The sequence below is a fragment of the Rhipicephalus sanguineus genome, chromosome 3, assembly GCF_013339695.2.
Source record: "Rhipicephalus sanguineus isolate Rsan-2018 chromosome 3, BIME_Rsan_1.4, whole genome shotgun sequence".
In the NCBI taxonomy this organism is placed as follows: domain Eukaryota; kingdom Metazoa; phylum Arthropoda; class Arachnida; order Ixodida; family Ixodidae; genus Rhipicephalus; species Rhipicephalus sanguineus.
In genome coordinates, this window is record NC_051178.1 from 27,842,256 (window position 1) to 27,862,432 (window position 20,177).

Genomic DNA, 20,177 nt, shown 5'->3' on the forward strand with positions numbered 1-20,177 from the left:
GAGTGCCCGCATGCGCAGTAAACCGCCGCGCTCGAACCCGAACAGCTCTCGCGTTCACTGTTTGCAGCATGTTTTGTCAAGTGTCTGTAAGACTTCATATTCGCCGCAGATAGAAAAATTCTGATTAAGAATGTTTCACGGCATTTTCCACGTTATCATTCCGTGGCTAGACACTCTGACCAGTTAACCTTCCAATGCGCTAAAGAAAACAGGTGCCCTAAAAATTAGTTGTCAGTCCCTTTAAAGGTTACAACGCATATCGCGGTGCTTTAGTATTTAAAATGACATGCTACTGTCAATGTAACCTCAGTGCTAGAGGGAAACTAAGAAAACACAAAGATAAAGTTGTAATAGCCATGTAACTTTTAAATTATATGTTACTTGCCGTGTGATGCTGTCGTAAACGTTACCGTGATTAGAGTGTACCTGCGAAAATTTTCGTTGGTGGTGGTCTTTGTTATCTTGACCTACACAATCTTATCAAGGCTGTTTTTAAGGATGTCATACAGCTTCCGTCAAAGAATTCCGAAAATTATTTCTCGCAGCGGCGCTTTAGTGCTTAAACATCGATTTTTTACCACTCAATAAATTATTTCTGCAATTACTAAGAACAAGTGCTCTACTTTTGTAAACGAATGAAAATCACCCGGTTACTGAAAATGTTTGTGCAGGCTTTCTTGATCTCAATGGTTCCTGCTGCCTTGGCTGGCGGTCAGTTCGGCTTCGGCGGTGGAGCGTTTGGGCCATCGTATGCTGCCGCAACACAGTCATTTGCTCGGCAGGAGCAGTATTACGTGAGTGAAATTTTTTTGTGGTCACACGCGATATTCGAAAAAGTGTTCGAGTGAGCTCTTTGTCGAACTGTAGGTGCCCTGTTTATACATTATTGTAGTCTTACAGGGGTGATACAGAATCAAGGATGCGGGCAGGGTCGAGAGAAAGCTTTCTGTCTCAACCTGAGTTCTTCTCGAAGCGATTGGGTCAAGGGGGTTACCTTAGTACTCTTTGAGAAGGTTTGCTGGCGGGTGCATATAAGTCTTTGCCGTGCGTGTTGCATCTTAGGAGGTTCAAAAATCACGCCGTGTGTGCTAGTGTCACCCCAAAAATAAAAAAAAAACAATAAAAAGAATGACCTATGACTGATGTAAAGCTTGGTACAAATTCCCCTGCAGATCGAGCAATCAGCATGCTGTACCGCTTATATTCTTTTATTTATTATCTCAAGGTCCGCCGCCGTGGAGCAGCGATTAAGGCTATCGGCTGCTGACCCGAAGGTCGCGGCTTCGATCCCGTCCGGGCTGTTCGCATTTCGATAGAGGGGAAATGCTAGAGGCCCGTGTACTGTTCGATGTCAGTGCCAGTTAAAGAACGCCAGATGGTCGAAGTTTCCGGAGCCCTCAACTACGGCGTCTCTCATATTCATATCTTGGTTCTCAATCAATCAATCAAATTTCATTTTTCTTTCCTTTGAGAGAGAAGGAGGCGGCACTAAAAGCCGCGATTACGGCTTGACAGAGGTCCCTGCACCCTTCTGGGACGTAAAACCCCAGATAATATTATTAATCTGATTGTAAGCATGTATCGCTGTGACATATGCAATAACACTTTATAAGGGACAGAAACGTTCTTTATCTGGACAATTCTACTCTAAAATTTGCGCAGCCGGTACTGAGTAGCGCTATGCTGGGGCAGAGCAGAGCTGCTCGGCACTCGGCTGGTCCTGGCTTGACTGGGCACAAGTGCAGTCACACGCCGATAACGAAGTGATCACATTGCAAATCAGGAGTATTGGCTAGGTATCGATTGGGTTCAATTTGGAGTCGCTTGGCAATCACACCACTTAATTGCGTTATTCATATAATTAACATCATTAGGCAATTTGACATAATTTGCCTAATTTGCATATCCGATGCTTGGTCTCGACGAGCTTGCATCCCAAGTCAGTCTTATTTACGCCTTCGTTAGCATTATTAGTATTAACCAGGCTGAGTTTTAGTTTTAATTAGGCTCAGCTCGGGAAATATTGCCGCGTGCGACATGACTGAGAACACCAGCATTTGACAACAGCGTAATTAGACCACCTTAGGCTTTAGCATAATTAGCCTTATTATGCTTCGCTAATCGGTATTATCATGCTGTACCGGGCCTAATTATGTCCTATGTTTAAGGCAGGACACCACTTTCGAGTAAAACATTTACGCTTTCATTCCATTGTTATAATTTACAGTTTTGGCTTGTAGGGCTCAGCTAAATTTAGACATTAAAATGATTAAATTGTAAACAAAAAAAAATAAAATTTAACAAGATAAGAACTGCCAAAATTTACATGTTGCGTCAACGTCAACGTCAAGGTCAAACGTGACTTGGCAGGTATGTAGTGAGGACAATATCCTGTGCATCTAACTTCAACCACCTCCACATCTCTAAGCTGTGGTGCGTTATCATAAAAATACTGACATAAAGTTGATATTCGGCGGGTTTGTTTCGCCACGGCCGCTAGTTTCGCACACGATTGGTGATTGTACAAAAAGTTGCCGCTCGTTTTCGGCGCGAATGCACTTTTTTCTGCTTCAATGCGCAGTTCCAACTGCGCATTGAAGCAGAAAAATATTTATTACAAAGAAAGTTATCACTGTTCTCTTGACAGTAGAATGCAAGAAATCATGTTTTGAGTAAAATGGTTTTAAAGATTTGAACCGAATGTCCATGTGGTAAAGGAAATTTAATAAGTCTAAAATTCACGAAGCTCATAGCTTGGCACCTCCTTTGAAGTAGATTAATTTGCTTTTGAGTAGGCTGAAGCAGGTGTTGTTTCTCTAAATTGTTATGCGTCTCCATCTGACTCTCATCCATGTCCTCCACAGCGGGTGCACGCTTCGTATATTGATTCCCTAACTTTCGTTGAAGCGTCTTTTTCGTCCTATACTGCGCTATATTTCCTGGAGTACTATAACATGATCCTTGAAAGGCCAGAGCTGCATCCAAGAGGCCGAAATGGCGTAAGAAATAAAGTGCGCCGCTTAAACTAATCGCGAAACGCTGGAACCTTCAGCGGAACTAGTTTTCGACCCAGCAAAGTTTTGCTGTAATGTAATGCCGAGCTTTTGCTAGATATGCTATGTTTTTGATAGTACTACCAAGTATCGTTGGACTTGGCTAGACAATCACGTGACCAGTGTGTCGGAAGGGAACGAAAACCGAAAACGAAAAACGAAAAAAAAAAACGATATTTTTGAACGGAAGGGAAACGTAACCGAAACTTTATCTATTATTTCATTCCGGAGTGAAACCGAAATTTTTTCAATCGTTTTTCAGTTCACGAGATAACTTCGCAATCCGGAACAACTGAGCACATGCAGTGTAAGCATATTTCAGGATACACTATTAGCGCATACCTCAGGCAGGAATTCCAAAGCAAAGATATGTTGAAATAGTGCGAAAAACCAAAGCAGTGCCAACCAGAGATGTTTGTATTGTCACGTGGCCGTGACGTCGACGAAGGCAGCAGTCAGCGCGTCAGAGATGAAACTCTTTATTTGGCCGAACTTGTGGCTGGGATACTGAAAGTCAAACTACGGCAATACACTGATAGCGGTGAACAGAGCGTCGACCGTTGATCAACTAACAAGCGGTCAAGCGCGTCGGCTTTGATACAGGCGCTATCGAACTTTCCAGCGATATCGCTGGTGGCGGCGTTACCCCTCGACAAAGCTGGAACATTCGCGTGCGGCGCGCAATCTTAACAAAAATGATCTACTACACTCGCGAAGCTTCTCGAACAGTGCTTCGCGGACAGCGTCGAGCGTTGATAACCGTCCTTGCTGGTCAAAAACGAATTCATATAAATAAAACAAGAAGTGGGCGTGGCAATATTAACGCAAGTGGACGTTTGCACACCTGTCATGCAGGCCAAAGTGGAGAGGATGTTGTCGGTGCTGAAGTTTGTTACAGCGAAAGCTGTTATTTATTTATTTATTTATTTATTTATTTATTTATTTATTTATTTATTTATTTAGTACATACTGCAGACCACATTGTGGTCCTTGCAGGACGGGCATACATGATTGTACGCAAAACTAAATATATAAACATATGTATATACATACACATACACATACAAATATATACACACATATATACACATATATAAATGCCTATACATACATATTCAAAAGAGCGTAACAGAACTGCGATAGAATGCACATAAAAAGGTACAGAAAAGTACATGTCATCCAGATCGTCACAAGTTCTACGGTGCGGGCAGAGAATTCCATTCTGAAATGGTCCGTGGAAAAAAGGAAAACTTATACGTGTCTGTCCTAGTATAGATAGGTGTTAATGCATCAGAGCGATGGTGCCGTGTTTGCCTTGTGGAAAGAGGGCTTACATAAAGGGAAGGATCGAGGGTGAACTTGTGGTCAATTAGATTATGTAAAAAATCCAAGCGGTACTTCTGTCTTCTTGATTCAAGAGAAGGAATCTCATTAGCCAACATTAGCTGTGGCGGGGAGTCCGAACGTTTGTATTTCGAATAAATAAAACGAACCGATTTTCTTTGTATTCTCTCAAGTTTGTTGATATTGAGCTTAGTGTACGGGTCCCATGCTACGCAGGCATATTCTAGTTTTGGGCGGATATAGGTTAGGTAGGCGAGTAACTTAACGTTACTGAGACCACAACAGCTGATTTTGGCGCCATAGTTTCCGCTGCCGCCGGTGTACGTGACCGCTATTGCGTGATATAATAGAAAAGTTATGAGAAACAAATTTCTAGAATCGGATGGGATTTTAACCCGCGCCCTCTGCGTGGCAGTCGGGTCTTCCTCCACAGTGCCACGCTGGTGCTTGTAACTCCTTCGCAAAAATACTCTATACAGGCGTCATGTCGGGCGAGGAATCGTGTTAACATATGTAACATGCGTGGCAGAAGGGCAAAATAACAACCAGTCACCACACACTGCTAATAACGCAAAGAGTGTGTGGTTTAATGCTTCCCACCAGTGTTTCAGAGTTGCCCCACCAGAACTGGAATGACTCCGGAATCAATCCACATTTTCGCGACCCCGGAATGAAATGGGGACAACGCTTGAAGGAATGGAATGGGAATGGAATTCCGTCTTTTTCTGAGCACGTTTTCGTGTACGTGCTGTTTTTCAAACTTCAAACATTATTAAGTCAGAGCCTCAACGTTAACAATAACGCAGTATTTTTAAAATGGGTTGGCTAATTACAAGCATGGTACGCTTAAAAGCGACGCGCCTACTACAAACCGATTCATAATTTAGTGTACAAACAAATGCCTTATCCCAGCAGATACTGGGGAGAGAAACAAATTATCCCTGCGCGTTGGATCCCATTGATACCCCCACACGAAAGGGGCGAATACTCTATGCACAGCCTGACCTTTATCTCACGAGCAGTTTAGTACCTGACCCACGTAAATAACCTTTGCGACAAGGAAGACATTGCGTACCGCCGCACAGGGGAACGCAGAAAGTTCTCCTCATCCCATCCATGCGTGCGAGGCGTGTTTGACAAGCGTGAGTGCTGACGAGCAGTGCGGCCCACTGTTCTGTTCTCGATGCAAAGGCACAAGGTGCCCGAGCGCTGCACTGTTCCAGCTACTACCAGCAGATCTAGAGGATTTTGTTCCCCATTACCCAAACCTTAGTTTCCTCCATATTCAGGACCGGTCCAGACGCGTGGCAAAACTGCTTAGTCTTCTTCAATACTACTTTTGCCAGCATAAAAATACGCTAGGTAGTCATTGTAGCATTACACATTTAAGCTTAAACCTAATACACCACCATTCGTTCAAACACGTTGCGCATGCAAATAGCGCGAGAATAGCTGGAGAACTGCCCCTATGGGAATTAGTAGTGTGGTTGTACTGCCCGAGTTATGTCACCAAGCTATTATCCCTCGACCTTGGTAACGTGTTTTGCGTGCTTTTGCAGTTCCTAATGCATCTCATGACGTCAGCTTGTGGGGCGTTAATTCTTAACTCGATAAAAATATCAAGATGCCTTTCCTACGTTGAGGAATTACAGGAATGGACAACCCGGCCATTCCCAGAGCGGGAATAGGCTAAATTTTACAGCGAAAGCTGTTATGAGATCATTTCAGTGGCCGTTTTTGGCACCGTAGTTGCCCGCCACCGCCGCCGCCGCCGGTGTCCGTAACCACTATCGCTCGAAATAAGAAAAAAAAAACTAAATAGGAAAAAAATTCCAGGTTGGAACGAGGTTAGAACTTGGGCCCTCTGCGTGGGAGCCCAGCATTCAACCTCTGGGACATTCCGGTGCTTGACACTGCTCTGCAAAAAGACCCTATACAGGCTTCATATCGGGAAGGAACCACATTAACATGTGCAATATAGCGTGGTAGAAGAGTAAAATAAGCACCAAGCGTCGCACAACGCGAATTCTGTAAGCAGGCGTCACACAATGCGAATTGCGCAACGAGTAGGTTGTTGAATGCTTCCAACCCATTACAAAGGGCTCCGCCATAAATCTTCATCGTCATCAGGCACAGCATCAACAAACTGTGCATATTGCCTTACATGCGTTTAGCAGGTATCACTGCTCTCCGTAGAATGACGAAAAACGGCATAGTGCCTGCTTTCCTACTTCTCAAAAATTAATTATTTATAGCGTAGTGGGTTCCTCGCAAGTGCACTTGTGATGGTTGCCAAGGAAGCCCATAAACGCATGATCCATTTCCTCGGGGTCTCAGTAAAGTTCTTCGCCCCCCCCCCTCTCTCTCTCCCACGTCAACGTATGTTATACAGCATGGCGGGAGAGGGAAATAGCGACCGGGCGTCACCCAATGCAAATTACGTAACTGGCGGACCGTTTAAAGCTTCCAACCCATTACAAAGGGCTTAGCCATAATTCTTCATCGTCATCAGTCGTCGCGTCAACAAAGTGCACATAATGCCTTACAGACGTGTAGCTGGTGCCTCGCTTCTCCGCAGAATGACAAATAATGGCTTAGTAGGTTCTTCCCAACTTCACAAAAATTGTGATTTATGGCGTAGTGGGTACCTTGCTAGTGTACTTGTATTAGTAGCCCCAAGAGAGCTTACAACGGGCTCTAGAAACGCCGCTCTTCCAGCTTTCGCTGTGACTGTGCTGCGATTTCAGCGCAGGCCTGGCGTTTTTTTTTTCATTCCGAGAAATTGAAAGGAATGGAATTGCGGCAAGTTCTAATTCCCCGCAATGGAATGGGAATGGAGTGGAGGCAAGTTCTAATTCCCCGCAATGGAATGGGAATGGAATGGAGGCAAGTTCTAATTCCCCGCAATGGAATGGGAATCGAATGGAGGCGCCCACTCCGCAACACTGCTTTCCACCCACTGCAAAGTGCTGAGCCATAATACTTCATCATCATCAGCAACAGCACAAAGTGCACATGCCTTACAGATGTGTAGCAGGTACCACGATTCTGCGAAGGATGACGAAAAATGGCATAATTGGAACTTCACTACTTCAAAAAAATTGCGATGATTTATGACGTAGTGGGTACCTTGGATGTGGACTTGTATTAGTTGCCCCAAGAGACTCTACAGCAGACTGTACAAAGTCCGCTCTTCGAACTTTCGCCGGGACTGTGCTACGTGTTCCGCGCCGGCCTGGCGATCTTTTTATCAGAAAAGCGGTCTCGCACATCAGAGAGTACACTCAATGACGTGCTGCTTCTGAGATCGTGCTCACTCCCTTGACACTAAGCATTGAGCCCACTAAAAAAATTCGTATTTGCATTTCGAGAACATAAATACTATGACTGAAATTAATACTGGTTTGTGGTACAGTTACTCCCGCTCCTCTGAATAACGTGTTTACCCTTGTCCCATTTTCTTAAGTGGAGGGCAAGTAACTACATCAGAAATCCAATGCTTTTTATGATTACCTTAACTTCAATTTTTCGCATACAAAAGAAAAAAAACCGTTACGAACCGTCACGGAGCATTTTATTTTCGTTCCGGAACAGAAACTGAACGGCACTTTGCGCGGTGGAACGAAACTATAAACCCGAAACGAAAAACATTTCGTTCCGACACCCTGCACGTGGCTACCGGTTATGTGGTAATGTGATTTTAGTCTTGTGGCTGTCTGTTACGTGGTTCATGGCGGGGACCTGTCACGTGGCTAGCTATTACGCGATGTTGAGTGATTTTAGTCCCATAACTAAATGTTACATTGTTTGTGGTCACGTCACGATACGTTGCGTGATACGTGATTTTTAGTCACGCGAGTAGTTACGCGAGTTTGGTGATTCTAGTCACGTGACTAGTTACGTGATGTTAAGTGATTTTGAGTCACGTGAGTGTTGTTACGTGAGTTTTAGTCACGTGACTAGTAATTACGTGATGCTATGGGATTTTAGTCACGTGACTAGTTATTACGTGACGTTACGTCATCTTTAGTCGCGTTACTAGCGTTCACCTGATTTTACGTGATTTTACTCCATTTCAGTCCAGTGACTAGTTGTTACGTGAGGTTACGTGATTTTTAGTCACGTAACAGACTCACCCGTTCTATTTTTGAGCAGAAACGACGCATCGGTGGCAGCATACAAAAAGCCTTTATTTTACAAAAAGCCTTTATTAGTACAAAAAGCTGCATGCCGGTCAAGCACACGTCATCGCTGGTGTAATCTTATCGGACCGCGTGGCGGATACAGAACATTCCTTCCTCCTTAATTTAAAGCTATACGCGTTTCCGCGATCGTAATTGGAGGCTTGATAGCGGTCGGGCGGACGTCTTGTGCGATTACTTCTTCGCAAAGGGGCCCCTTCGGGTGATGCCGTGGTCGAAGTTGTTGTGATGCTTGAAGGCTCCGCTGCCGAGTGTTCTGCCTCAGGCTGCGATTCCGGTTGCTCTGTTGAAGCGGCGTCGTCTAAGCGTACAGGCTCACGCTGACCTGCAGTAGCATCACTAATCATGGAGTCACCAGGGGGAGCCTCTCCTGGGGGAGTTGATGGAAAGTCCTGATTACAGGCACCTGGAGTGGACTCAGGATGAGCCTTTGCGATGGCCGGATGGAGTGATGTTTTTGAACCCGAAGTCCAGCTGGGTCTCACGTGGTCTATATGCACGAAACGAAAATGGTCTCCGACTTTGACTACAAACGTGGAGTCGCTTACTCGTTGTACCAGTACAGCTTCTTCCCACGGCAGTGGTTCCCCTCTCGTAGTCTTCACGAAAACTGCATCACCAGCTTCCATATGCGGGTCCCTTCCTCGGCCCTCATTGCGATGCGTGGCATCTCGGTCTTGACGACTCCTCATATCGTGTACAAAACTTGGCTTCAGGAGCGAAAGCTTTACTCGAGGTTGTCGTTTCAGGAACAGCTCAGCCGGCGTTCTTCCTGTTACAGAATTTGGGGTGTTCCTGTAAGCAAGCAAGAAGTCGTTAAGTCGTTGATGCAGAGTTCTATGTGGACCTGTCAGGTTATTGTGAAGGACTTGCTTGAGGAAAATTGATTTGGTTGTTTGAACGAGTTGTTCTGCTGCCCCATTCGATGAAGCATGGTACGGTGGCGTACGCGTATGCTGAATCCCGTAGGAAGAGGTAAAATCGGAGAATTCCTGTGCAGTAAACTGAGGTCCGTTGTCACTGATAATTTCCTCCGGGTAGCCATACGCTGCAAATATCTCTTTCAGACAGTCGATTGTTTTTGACGTCGTTGTATTGCGGAGACATTTTACTTCTACCCACATTGAATACGAGTCGACAAGGAGAAATAAGTTGGCGCCATCCTTCATGGCGAAATCGACATGGACTCTCTGCCAAACACGAGTTGGATAAGTCCATGGATGCAATGGCCCTGGTGCTTTCGCAGGCATGGTCGTTTGGCACACTTGACATTGACGGACAGTGGCTTCAATGTCCTTGTCAAGTAACGGCCACCAAACAAACGACCTAGCAAGCATCTTCATTCTTTGCATTCCTGGGTGCTTTGCTCTTCATGCAGCAACGTTAGCACCGCTTCTCGAAGTTCGTCCGGAATGATGACTCGCTGGCCCCACGTGACACAGCCTTGCTCGTATGAAAGTGCGTTTCGACGAACGTAAAAGGGTTGAAATTGATCATCATAGTGCGCGGGCCAGCCAGATAAGGTGAACTACACGACTCTGGAAAGAATGCGGTCCCGTTTAGTCGCACTAGCCACCTGGCTGGCGGTGAGAGGCGTTGAATCAAAAACTGCCAGGCATTCTTGTGTGTCTTCTTTATGTTTGACTGGAAGTGGCAGCCTAGAAAGGGCGTCGGCAACTTCCATGTTCTTGCCGTTTCTGTACCGCAGTGCGTACTGATAAGCTGCTAACGTGATAGCCCAACGCTGAATCCTTGCTACGGCCAGAGAAGGAATTGGTTTATCAGATGCCAAGATGCCTAACAGCGGTTGGTGGTTGGTATACAGCGTGAATTTCCGTCCGTACAGGTATCTGTGAAACCTGCTTAGACCGAAAATTATGGCCAGGGCTTCCTTCTCACCTTGCGCATAGTTGCGCTCCGCTGCGTTCAAAGTTCTGGAGGCGAAAGCGATGGGTCTTTCTGAACCATCAGGCATAATGTGGAAAATTACGGCTCCAAGACCGTAGGCCGAAGTGTCGCAGCTCAACCCGATTGGCTTCTTCACGTCGTAAAAAGTCAGAACATGGCTGTCGATAAGGCGCTGCTTGGATTCCACGAACGGTCTTGAACATTCGTCCGTCCACATCCAGCTCTTATCCTTCTTGAGCAGGTCATACATCGGTGCAGCGACTGTAGCCAAGTATTTGATGAACCTTCCGTAGAAGTTCAAGAGGCCTAAGAAAGCTCGCAGTTCGGTCGTGTTACTTGGCTGAGGTGCTTCCAAGATGGCCTTTATCTTTGTTGCTGTTGGAAAAATACCATCTGCTGTCACTTTGTGCCCAAGATAAACAACGGACTGCTTGAAAAATTCACACGTGTGATCTTTTACGGTGATATTATGCTGTGCAAATCGTTGAAGCACCTTTTCCACGGTTTCTTGACAGTCGTCTACGTTATCACCTACGACGATGACGTCATCGATATAGCACCCCACTTTTGGAATACCTTTTAGGACTTCGTCTATTAATGACTGAAAGGTAGCACGGGCGCTAGAGATGCCGTATGGAAGACGCTGAAACTGATACAATCCCAGATGCGTGTTCACCGTTAACAACGCTTTGCTTTCCTCAGCAAGCGGCACCTGTAGATAGGCTTGCGATAGATCTGGGATGCAGAATATCTTGCCTCCGGCGAGCGTGGAATACAAATCTTCTGGCAGTGGCAAAGGATAATGGTCCGTTTTCAGAACAGGGTTAACCGTGACTTTGTAGTCGCCGCATAACCTTAATCCTGCGCCGCCTTTCTTTGCGACCACCACCAGAGGCGTTGCCCAGTCGCTTTTCGTGACCCTCTTCAATATTCCGGCTTGCTCGAGCTTGTCTAACTCCTTTGATACTTCATGCTTGATAGCAAACGGTACGGGCCGTGCTTTTGAGTACACTGGTTGAGCCCCTTCCTTTACGAGGATGCGAGCTTCGAAGTTTTTGACGATGCCCGGGGCGCTCTTGGATACCTCGGAAAACTTCTTCCGTAGAGCTTCTACCCTCTGCTCAATTGGTGTGTCCGCGGACAGGCTGTATACTGCTCTCCAGTTTATCTTTAGTTTTTCCAGCCAGTCTCTTCCCAAGAGAGCAGGCATCGCCGCTCCGTTCTCTTTCACGACCACTACAGGTAAAGTGATCGCGTTTCCTTCCTGGTCCACGGAGACGCTTGCTTTTCCAAATACTTGGAGATGTTCTCCTGTGTATTTGCGCAATGGGACGTTTGTTTTCACGCACTTGACATGCGGAAAATACTGTTTGTACAAACGCTCTGGTATGATCGTCACTGCCGCACCCGTGTCGATTATCATCGAAACAGCCTTGCCTTCAATGTTAAGGTCTATGCTGTAGCCACTGGAACTTCTACCAGAGTAGAACACCGTTTGACAGCTGAATTCTTCAGATTCGTCCTCCGTGGTGTCTACATATCTAACAATCTTTGTTTTGGCGGCTTGCAAGTGCCCCTTTCTGTTACAATTTCGGCAGATGTGGTTCCGATACCAACAATTTTCTGCCTCATGATTCTTTCCGGAATGCCAACAAGCACTTCGTTGCTCGTTATCATGCCCATCTTTAGACCGTGCAGCTGGCCTTGGTCTGGTTCCCTTATCACGGTCTCGGTTGCCGCGAATGACGTTGACGCTGCATGATGGTTTTCCGTCAAACTGATGCATTTGCTGTGCCTGTTGCGCAGCTAGCTCTTTTTCTAGCGCCATTTTGCATGCCAGCTCGAACGTTAGCCCGGCCTGTGCAAAAAGAGCCCATTGCGTTTCTTCGTCACGCAACCCAGCTACCAGTCTGTCCCTTAAGGCATCATTTAGAAACGTGCCGAAATTGCAGTCTCTTGCAAGATGATTCAGTTCAGTGATGAAATCTTTGACACTTTCGTGTTCTCTTTGCATTCGGCGATTAAATTTACAACGTTTTGCGATGATTGAGTGGGCTGGGCTGAAATGAGCTTCTAGGAGCAGTTTAATGTCCTCAAAACTTTTCTCAGAAGGCAAATCAGGCACGACTATCTTCTTTAGCTCTTCATAAGCTTCCGCTCCGAGTACGTTCAGAAACAACTTCAGTTTCTTGTTTTCAGGGACATCATTTATGTCTACGTAGTTCTCGAAGCGTTCAAAATACGACCGTATGTTGTCTACCTTCGAGTTGAATTCTGTCATCCTGCCAAGCTTAGGACCATGACCTTCTCGACCATTGCCTGCTTCTGCCATAATGAGCAAGGTTCACTTATCTGCAGAGTTGAGTTACTCGATGTGCGTCCGTATCGATGTGCGTCCGTTCGTTGGCTCCAGCCCGCCACCGAAGTCAATGCGAGGGCTCCGTGCCGCCTCGCTTCCCCGTGACGTTCTTGCGCTGCTCCACGCAGTCGGTGAAATCCTGGCTGCAAGGGCTCCGTGTCGCCTTGTTCCGTCAGCTGTTCAGTATCGTTCCTGCTGCTGGCCGGTGGCGGTTAAACTGCCCGCCGATCCCACCCTCGTCGCCAGATGTTCTATTCTTGAGCAGAAACGACGCATCGGTGGCAGCATACAAAAAGCCTTTATTTCATGCAGCAGCGCGTTTTATGGATAACGCTGCATGCCGGTCAAGCACACGTCATCGCTGGTGTAATCTTATCGGACCGCGTGGCGAATACAGAACAACCCATCCGTTTTTGATGGAGGTGATAATTCTTAAGGCCTGGTACTCAGATTTAGGTGCACGTTAAAGAACACCAGGTGGTCTAAATTTCCGGAGCCCTCCACTACGGCGTCTCTTATAACCAAGTCGTGGTTTTGGGACGTTAAACCCGAAGAATTAATATTATTAATGATAGACTCGCCCATCATAGTCTTTGTATTCCAAGCCGGTCAAATCGTCGCATGTGTTGTGGGAGTGAAGTAAAAGTTGAAGACGACGAAGTGGGCGCGTACCGGTTCATGATGATGATAATTCCAGTTCGCGCTACCCGGCACAACGAAAAGCTGAAAGAGCTCCGCTCTTAAAAGCTGAAACTGCCGAACGAAAGCCCGTGTAACTTAAGAGAGTGCTGCAGCCGTGTGATTGACATTTTTTAAATAAATCTACAACATCATGCCCAACAAGCTTTAGAACATACTTTAACTGATGAGGTTGTGTTGGAGCCTTGGCCTGACGCCCACAGTGCAACTGTGGTCGTAAGAGCGGTCATAACCTTCCTACAAGCCACAGGACTGGATGCGCGGCTATAGCACTGCCCCAACTTCAGGGGACTGTATATACTCACCTCCGTAACCTACCATCGCCATTCATTACTCTTTTTCCTCCTCTTTCACCTCCCCCGGTGTAACAGTAGCAGGCTAGAGCATGCTATCAATGAGGCCGGCCTCTCTGCCTTTCTGTAAATAAACCCCCACTGTGTATATATATATATATATATATATATATATATATATATATATATATATATATATATATATATAGAAAGCTGAGCCCCACGTATTATGTACACCAAAATACATCTATGACGGGATGGCAGGTGTTGTTGAATCGAAAACCTTCAGTTTGGTTCGAAAACTGGTCCTAACTTTAATAATAGTTGCCAAGGTTTAACATATCAAAGCCACGATTTGATGGTGAGAGACACCGTAGTGGATGGCTCAGGAAATTTTGACTATCTGGTGTTCCTTAACGCGCACCTAAGTCTAAGTACACGAGCGTCAAGCATTTTCGCCTCCACCAAAAACGCGGCCGCCGCGGCCGGGATTCGATACCGCGACCTGCGGGTCTACAGTTGAGCACCATAATCCGTACACCAGCGTAGCGGGTCTTAACTTTCCAACGGTCCAAGATAGCTGTTTGCTAAATCTTCTTGAATAGACAGGGAATTTAAAAATGGTAAATCCAAAGAAATCATTTTTAATGAGGTTTAAGGTGATGACCTACCTTAACTTGGCGTGACGTGGCCGCGCCGGCACGACGGTGATAATGTCTTGTCTACATTGCGACCCGGGCAAACGGCGAGCATAATTACTGCTCTGCTGTAAAAGCCCGCTCTCTGGTTTGTGCGAACACGTCTTAATATGGTGTTAGCGCCATATTGTAAAGTACGCAAATGCATATTTCTCATACTAAGGATGCTGGTCAACTAGTGTATTACCACAGCTCTCAACTGAGATTGCCACTATAGCCTTCCTTCATGGTACCTGTGAAAAAAATTGCTTTACTTGTCATTTCTTTTTCTGATTCAGCCACCTCAGCCGTACAGTTTCGGCTACGACAACGCTGACGAGTACGGAACGAAGTCGTTCCACAAGGAGCAGGGCGACGCCTCAAACACAAAGACAGGCACGTACGGATACTCGGACGCCAACGGAATATTCCGCCAGGTGAAATACATCGCTGACGCCGGTGGATTTCGTGCCAAGGTGGACACCAACGAGCCTGGCACCGAGCCCGGAGCCAGCGCTGACGCAACCTACAACGCGAGGCCACTTCCTGCTGGTCCGCAATACCGTGTCATCGGTGGCTCTTCGCGCCTATCGGCTCCCTACACGAGCGCCTCCACTTACGGCTCCGGATACGGTGGCCAAGGGCCGTGGGCTGGCTAAACGAATGGCTATATTAGAATAGTCACTGAGTTCTCTTGTAAACATAGAAGCGGTGTTCCTTCCCACTCTGTTCTGTGAAGAACAGGCGCGGATAGTTTCTTCGATGCTGCCCATGGAGGTGAAGAATATGAAGCCCTTTCGGAATTGAATAAATTATATTTGCTTTCAGTATGGTTTGTTCCTGCGAGGCCGTTGTTTTTGATGATACGGTTTTCAGTCGAGCTGTGGAAAATTTGAGTAATCACCACCGCGTACTGCTCATTCGAAGAAAGTTCTTACATATGCTCTCAATTGTTATTGTCAGGTAAGAGACTCCCTGCACTGTTATAAGTGGAGGAAAAACGAGATTTAAGCTTTTTCAATGTACAGCTCTAAAGTACCTTGGAGCGCAATTCCGAGGTGTGAACTAGTTGCGAAACTTCCGTAGAGACGTTGATATGTTAAGAAAATGGCAGCTCGTTGTAACTGTCGCCATCTGTGTGTCGTGGAGACGATTGACAGCAAGCAAAAAATGAAAAATACAGAATGGCGCAAACACCGGAAGCGGAAAAAACTTCGCGATTTTACGCTACATGGAACGAAGTTCTGATGTTTTTTAATATTCAGCTAATTCAATTGCTTTAGATACCTACGCCATCTTTTTTGCTTCTTTACGGCCCGCTGAAAGCCGTATGAGAGGGTACGGGAAGACGAACAAAGAAGACTTGAGAGGCAAGGTTACTTTATGAGCCAAAAAACGTACTTCTACCGGACACCAAAAGACATTAACGATAAAACAATATAAGTAGAACCCCGCTGTTATGTTCTTGACTGCTACGTTTTCCTGGCTGTTACGTCGTTTTTCTCCGGTTCCGGCATAGCTCCCGTAGGATTCAATATATTGGGAACCCCGCTTTGACGTCGCAACTGCGGGACCGTTCCCGTATGACACGTCGCGAAGTGCGCTCCGAGGCGGCCGAGCGAGCACGGAAGAGAGCGACCATGTTGACATTATACGAGGCTTGGCCTGTCCTAGCCGTAAGATTATCTACATAAGTGGCGCAAGCGACAGGCATAACGTTTTTTGGTTGCCGCTTACAAAAGCGTAGCCTTCGAGATTCGTATGGTAAAGATGGTGTGCATGACCTAATTAGTTTTCAACTTGTTTTTAGCGCTTGTGAAACTAAGGATTTCGAGATTGCCGTTTGTTTCCGCTATCGCATTTTTCCGCCATCGAGAGAGAGAGAGAGATACGAAGAGGAAAGGTACCTCACTCCACTACGAATGCCGTACTGAGCGAGGTACTGGATCATGACACTAACGAGCGCAGACAGGGAGCGCTTGGGTAGTCTTAGCGCAACGGATGCGGAAGGTGCAATATTGCGGGAAACCCTACGGCCGGTGCAACGCGGCGTAGGCGGCGATTCAATTCGTGTTAGCATGCGACACGTCGTCGCCATTGTAGTGCATTTTCTACATGCACTAATGATATTTCTCTGCTGCCTACTGCTTCGAGTGCCATGGCACCGACTCACAAAATTGCTGCATTAAGTGCCGCAGAAAGAGACGGACGTCGACGGGCGATTGTCGCACAAGTGAGTGCTTTGGTGCAGCGGCAAGCGGGAAGCGGAACGCCTTCACCCATTCATAGCTAAAGCTACGATGTCTACCTCTCGCGTTCCTGAAGCCGTTTCACTATTACACGTTCGCTGCCAATGGTCTCTTAGTTGGTTGCGCAAGAAAGGCTTGAGGTCTAAAGCAGGAACTACTACCAAAGAGCTGGTGGATTTCGTTGCGTTTGATGTTACAATTTCATCTGCAAGCATGTTCCATTCAATGCATCCGCGACGTAGCACCCAGCAGGAGGTAATATACTGGTTTCTAGTACACGTTGTACATAGAACAGAATAAAGCTCGTTCAGTTACGATTGGTATGCTTAGTAATTGACTATATAACCCTTATTGCACTTAAAAGTCTGGAAATATAACAGATCTGGGTAGGTTGTTTTATGTGTTGGATAGCTGATAGCATTGCAAAGGCATCTGCAGTAAATATACTGGTTTGTGGATGCAGGATGTCAGGTTCCAGAAAATACGCGCCTACAGCTACGTAAAACACTTCAGCACGTGATTTCGACGCATCTGTGTAAAATTGATGGCACGCATACATTGGCTGCAACTATAACAATTGCATGCGTACATGGATTTCAGCAACGTGCTCAGTGACCTCTACAAAGGATGTGTCAAAATCTATGAGCTGCCACAGCAATGGCGGCAGGGGTAGCCATCAACTGGTGTTCAAACAGGGCTTAGTTGCGAGTAGCGCCTGTCCTGTATATCAATGTTCCTTCTTAGTCCTTGTCGATTTCGCGCTAGCCAATTTTGAAAAAAAAACAGTGATACGCCCATTTATTTCTCAAGTCTCCTCACAGGAAGTGAGAACGGATGTCTAACTAAAGGTCTGTTATGAAACAGTCGGTCGCATGAGGTATCATGCATATAACTGTACAGGGGGTGTTCGTGATTTGCACGCGCACTGAGAAAGCATCTAAAGCTAGAGTATGAACGTCGAAGGTGAAGCGAAACCTCATTCGACTCAACATAGAGGCTCTGTACCGGACTTGTTCGGAAAGCCCCAGTAGCTAAACGTGCGTCGAGAAGATGGACTGTGTCGATTGTTTTTAATGCGCTTGGGGTTGTAGAATGGTATACAATGGCGCCATAGTCAAATCGTGAGCAGACTAGACTCGTTTGGCATGGAGCACCATCTGGCGTGGATGCACCCTTGTTGACGCCTAGTTCGTAGAGGATCGTAGCTTGAGCCCGAAAGGCGCGCGTGCTGTTGGCCTCTGTCTCGTTCCACCAAGGCACGACATTCGCCAGTCGAAATTGTGTTCTTTCTGCAACGCGTATTGCAGCAGTTTTTTTTAGTCGGTGCTCTTGTAATCGAAGTAGTCGGCGGCAGAGACATTCCGTTCGTGCATGTGGAAGCTTCACCACTGCGATGAGCCGGCGCACGCTAACGCGAAGCGAAAGGCAAAGAACGTTACTGCGTGCGACGCCAGCGCGGCCACTGCCCCTCGCTGGTATCGAGACGCTTTAACCACGGCCTCCGATATCGTGCGCAATTTCGGAGTAAGCGCTAGTAATCGTCGATCGTGACGCTTTACTTCTTTTCACCTCTCGCAGACGGCGGCATCGCCCCGCTCCGCCTACCTGCACCACCAACAGAGCGAACACCTTGTCAATGTAGCTTGTTGGTTTAGCGTCGGGCGCTTACCGTCGTGGCCGCGATGACGTGGTTTCGATTCCCAGCGGCGGATCATTTTCTTGCTTTTTTTTCCTCACCCGTTGGCGTTCATTTTGTCAACGTCATATTCGTAACGGATATATGTACTTGGTGGACCACGGCATAAAAAAAAAACTTTCGTGTTAAAAAGAAATAGCTTACTACGTGCTCCTTCAGTTCGAAATCATCCATTCTGACGCAAGGAACGTGTTTAAGCCAGGCGCGTTTTCGAGGTGTCCTGGCTGAACGTTACCAATCCGAGCCAAGTCTGAGCTCACATATGCCAGCTGTTGGCGTTTTTGAGAAACACTCAGCTTAACCAAAGCCTGTGAAGGACTCTTCTTATGTATATATGTGTGTTTGTGACTGTATGTACTATATGTGTGTATATGGTGTATATGTGATCATTGTATATACCATAATCACCCGACACCTGGAGTAGCAAGCCAGGCGACAAACCAGACTAACCTCTCCGGGCATTTCATTAAACAATCTATCTCTCTCTTTCCCATGCGTCCAACAGCTCGCAGAGCCAGTTTTCCCTCTAGGTAAATGTAAGAAACTCCATAAGTTGCCCCAACAGAGTCTACTACAGGCTCTGGAAAGGCCGCTCTCCCAGCTTTCACTGTGAGTGTGCTGTGTGTTGTGCACAGGCCTCGCGATTTTAGAGGCGACGCATCTCTTGCTCGGGGGTATGTAAGTGGCGTGGTAATCCGCACGCGCCGTTGTAGTCCGCACTCACACTACGCATGCGCACGTCTCCTCCTTCCCTCTCTCCGACCGCTGCGCGTTACTCTCTCGACTTCTCTACCACCAGCGCACGCTGGTGGTAGAGCGCGCGCTTCTCCTGCGTTCTCGCTTTTGCTTTCGCGGCACATGCGCTACTCTCTGCGCTACTCTCCTCCTCTAAGCGGTTATAGCGCAGCGCGCGTTCAGTGCAGCGCTTGCTTTGGTTGACTCCGCTTGACTCCATTGGTGCTTCCGATGAAGCGTGATGGAGGCAACAGTCCCGTCAGTGAGTGGGCTGACGCAGGCACGCATCAGCGTCAGCCCAATTGCGTCCACTTAAGACAAAGCTGCGAAGCGAAGGGCAGCGAACTACAATTCACGGCGCATGAATTGATCACGTCTTCACCAATTTCACGATTCACCCACAGCACCAAGATCCCCTCACGGTTCACTTCAGCGACCACAAAGCCATCCTCATCAAAGCAATGTGCACACCTCAAGTACTAGACGCTGCCCAATAAAGACCTTCGTTAACCGTTTCACCTTCGCCTACAACGTTAATAACACCGTTAATAACAATTTGAGGTCGGTAACATGCCCAACGAACGCCAACGGAAAGCGATCGTGCAAGTGCTCCGGCTTCGCATTGCCTCATGGTCCCTTTTAGCGGGAGGAGGAGGAATAAACTTTATAATCAACCAGCAATTTAAGTTCCTTGGCCTAGGCCTCCCACGTGGGGAAGTCGAGGTCTTGCCTCTTCGCCCCTCCTTACGCCTGCTAGAAACAAACTCCTACCCGTCACTTTCCCGATATCACAAGATTTACCCTTTAGCGGGAGATGGTGTAATTTTTTGTTTGCCTAATATTCATTGAGTGAATCTGGTTGAAATCGTGAGTGCTCAGATGGACGGTGTTTGCAATTTCCTTTTCTTGTAAAAAGAATCAAGCACACATGCAAGAGAAGAAGTTCGTATAACTTGGTCTGA

General features: G+C 46.7%; 1 protein-coding gene across 1 annotated transcript; it reads left to right on the forward strand.

Annotated features, from left to right (window-relative positions):
- The first annotated feature begins 686 nt into the window (after window positions 1-686).
- Window positions 687-15,194, forward strand: LOC119385342 (cuticle protein 10.9). Its single transcript, XM_049413959.1, has 2 exons — window positions 687-794; window positions 14,835-15,194. The coding sequence occupies exons 1-2, from the start codon at window positions 687-689 to the stop codon at window positions 15,192-15,194; spliced, it is 468 nt and encodes a 155-aa protein (XP_049269916.1).
- Window positions 15,195-20,177: the final 4,983 nt, after the last annotated feature.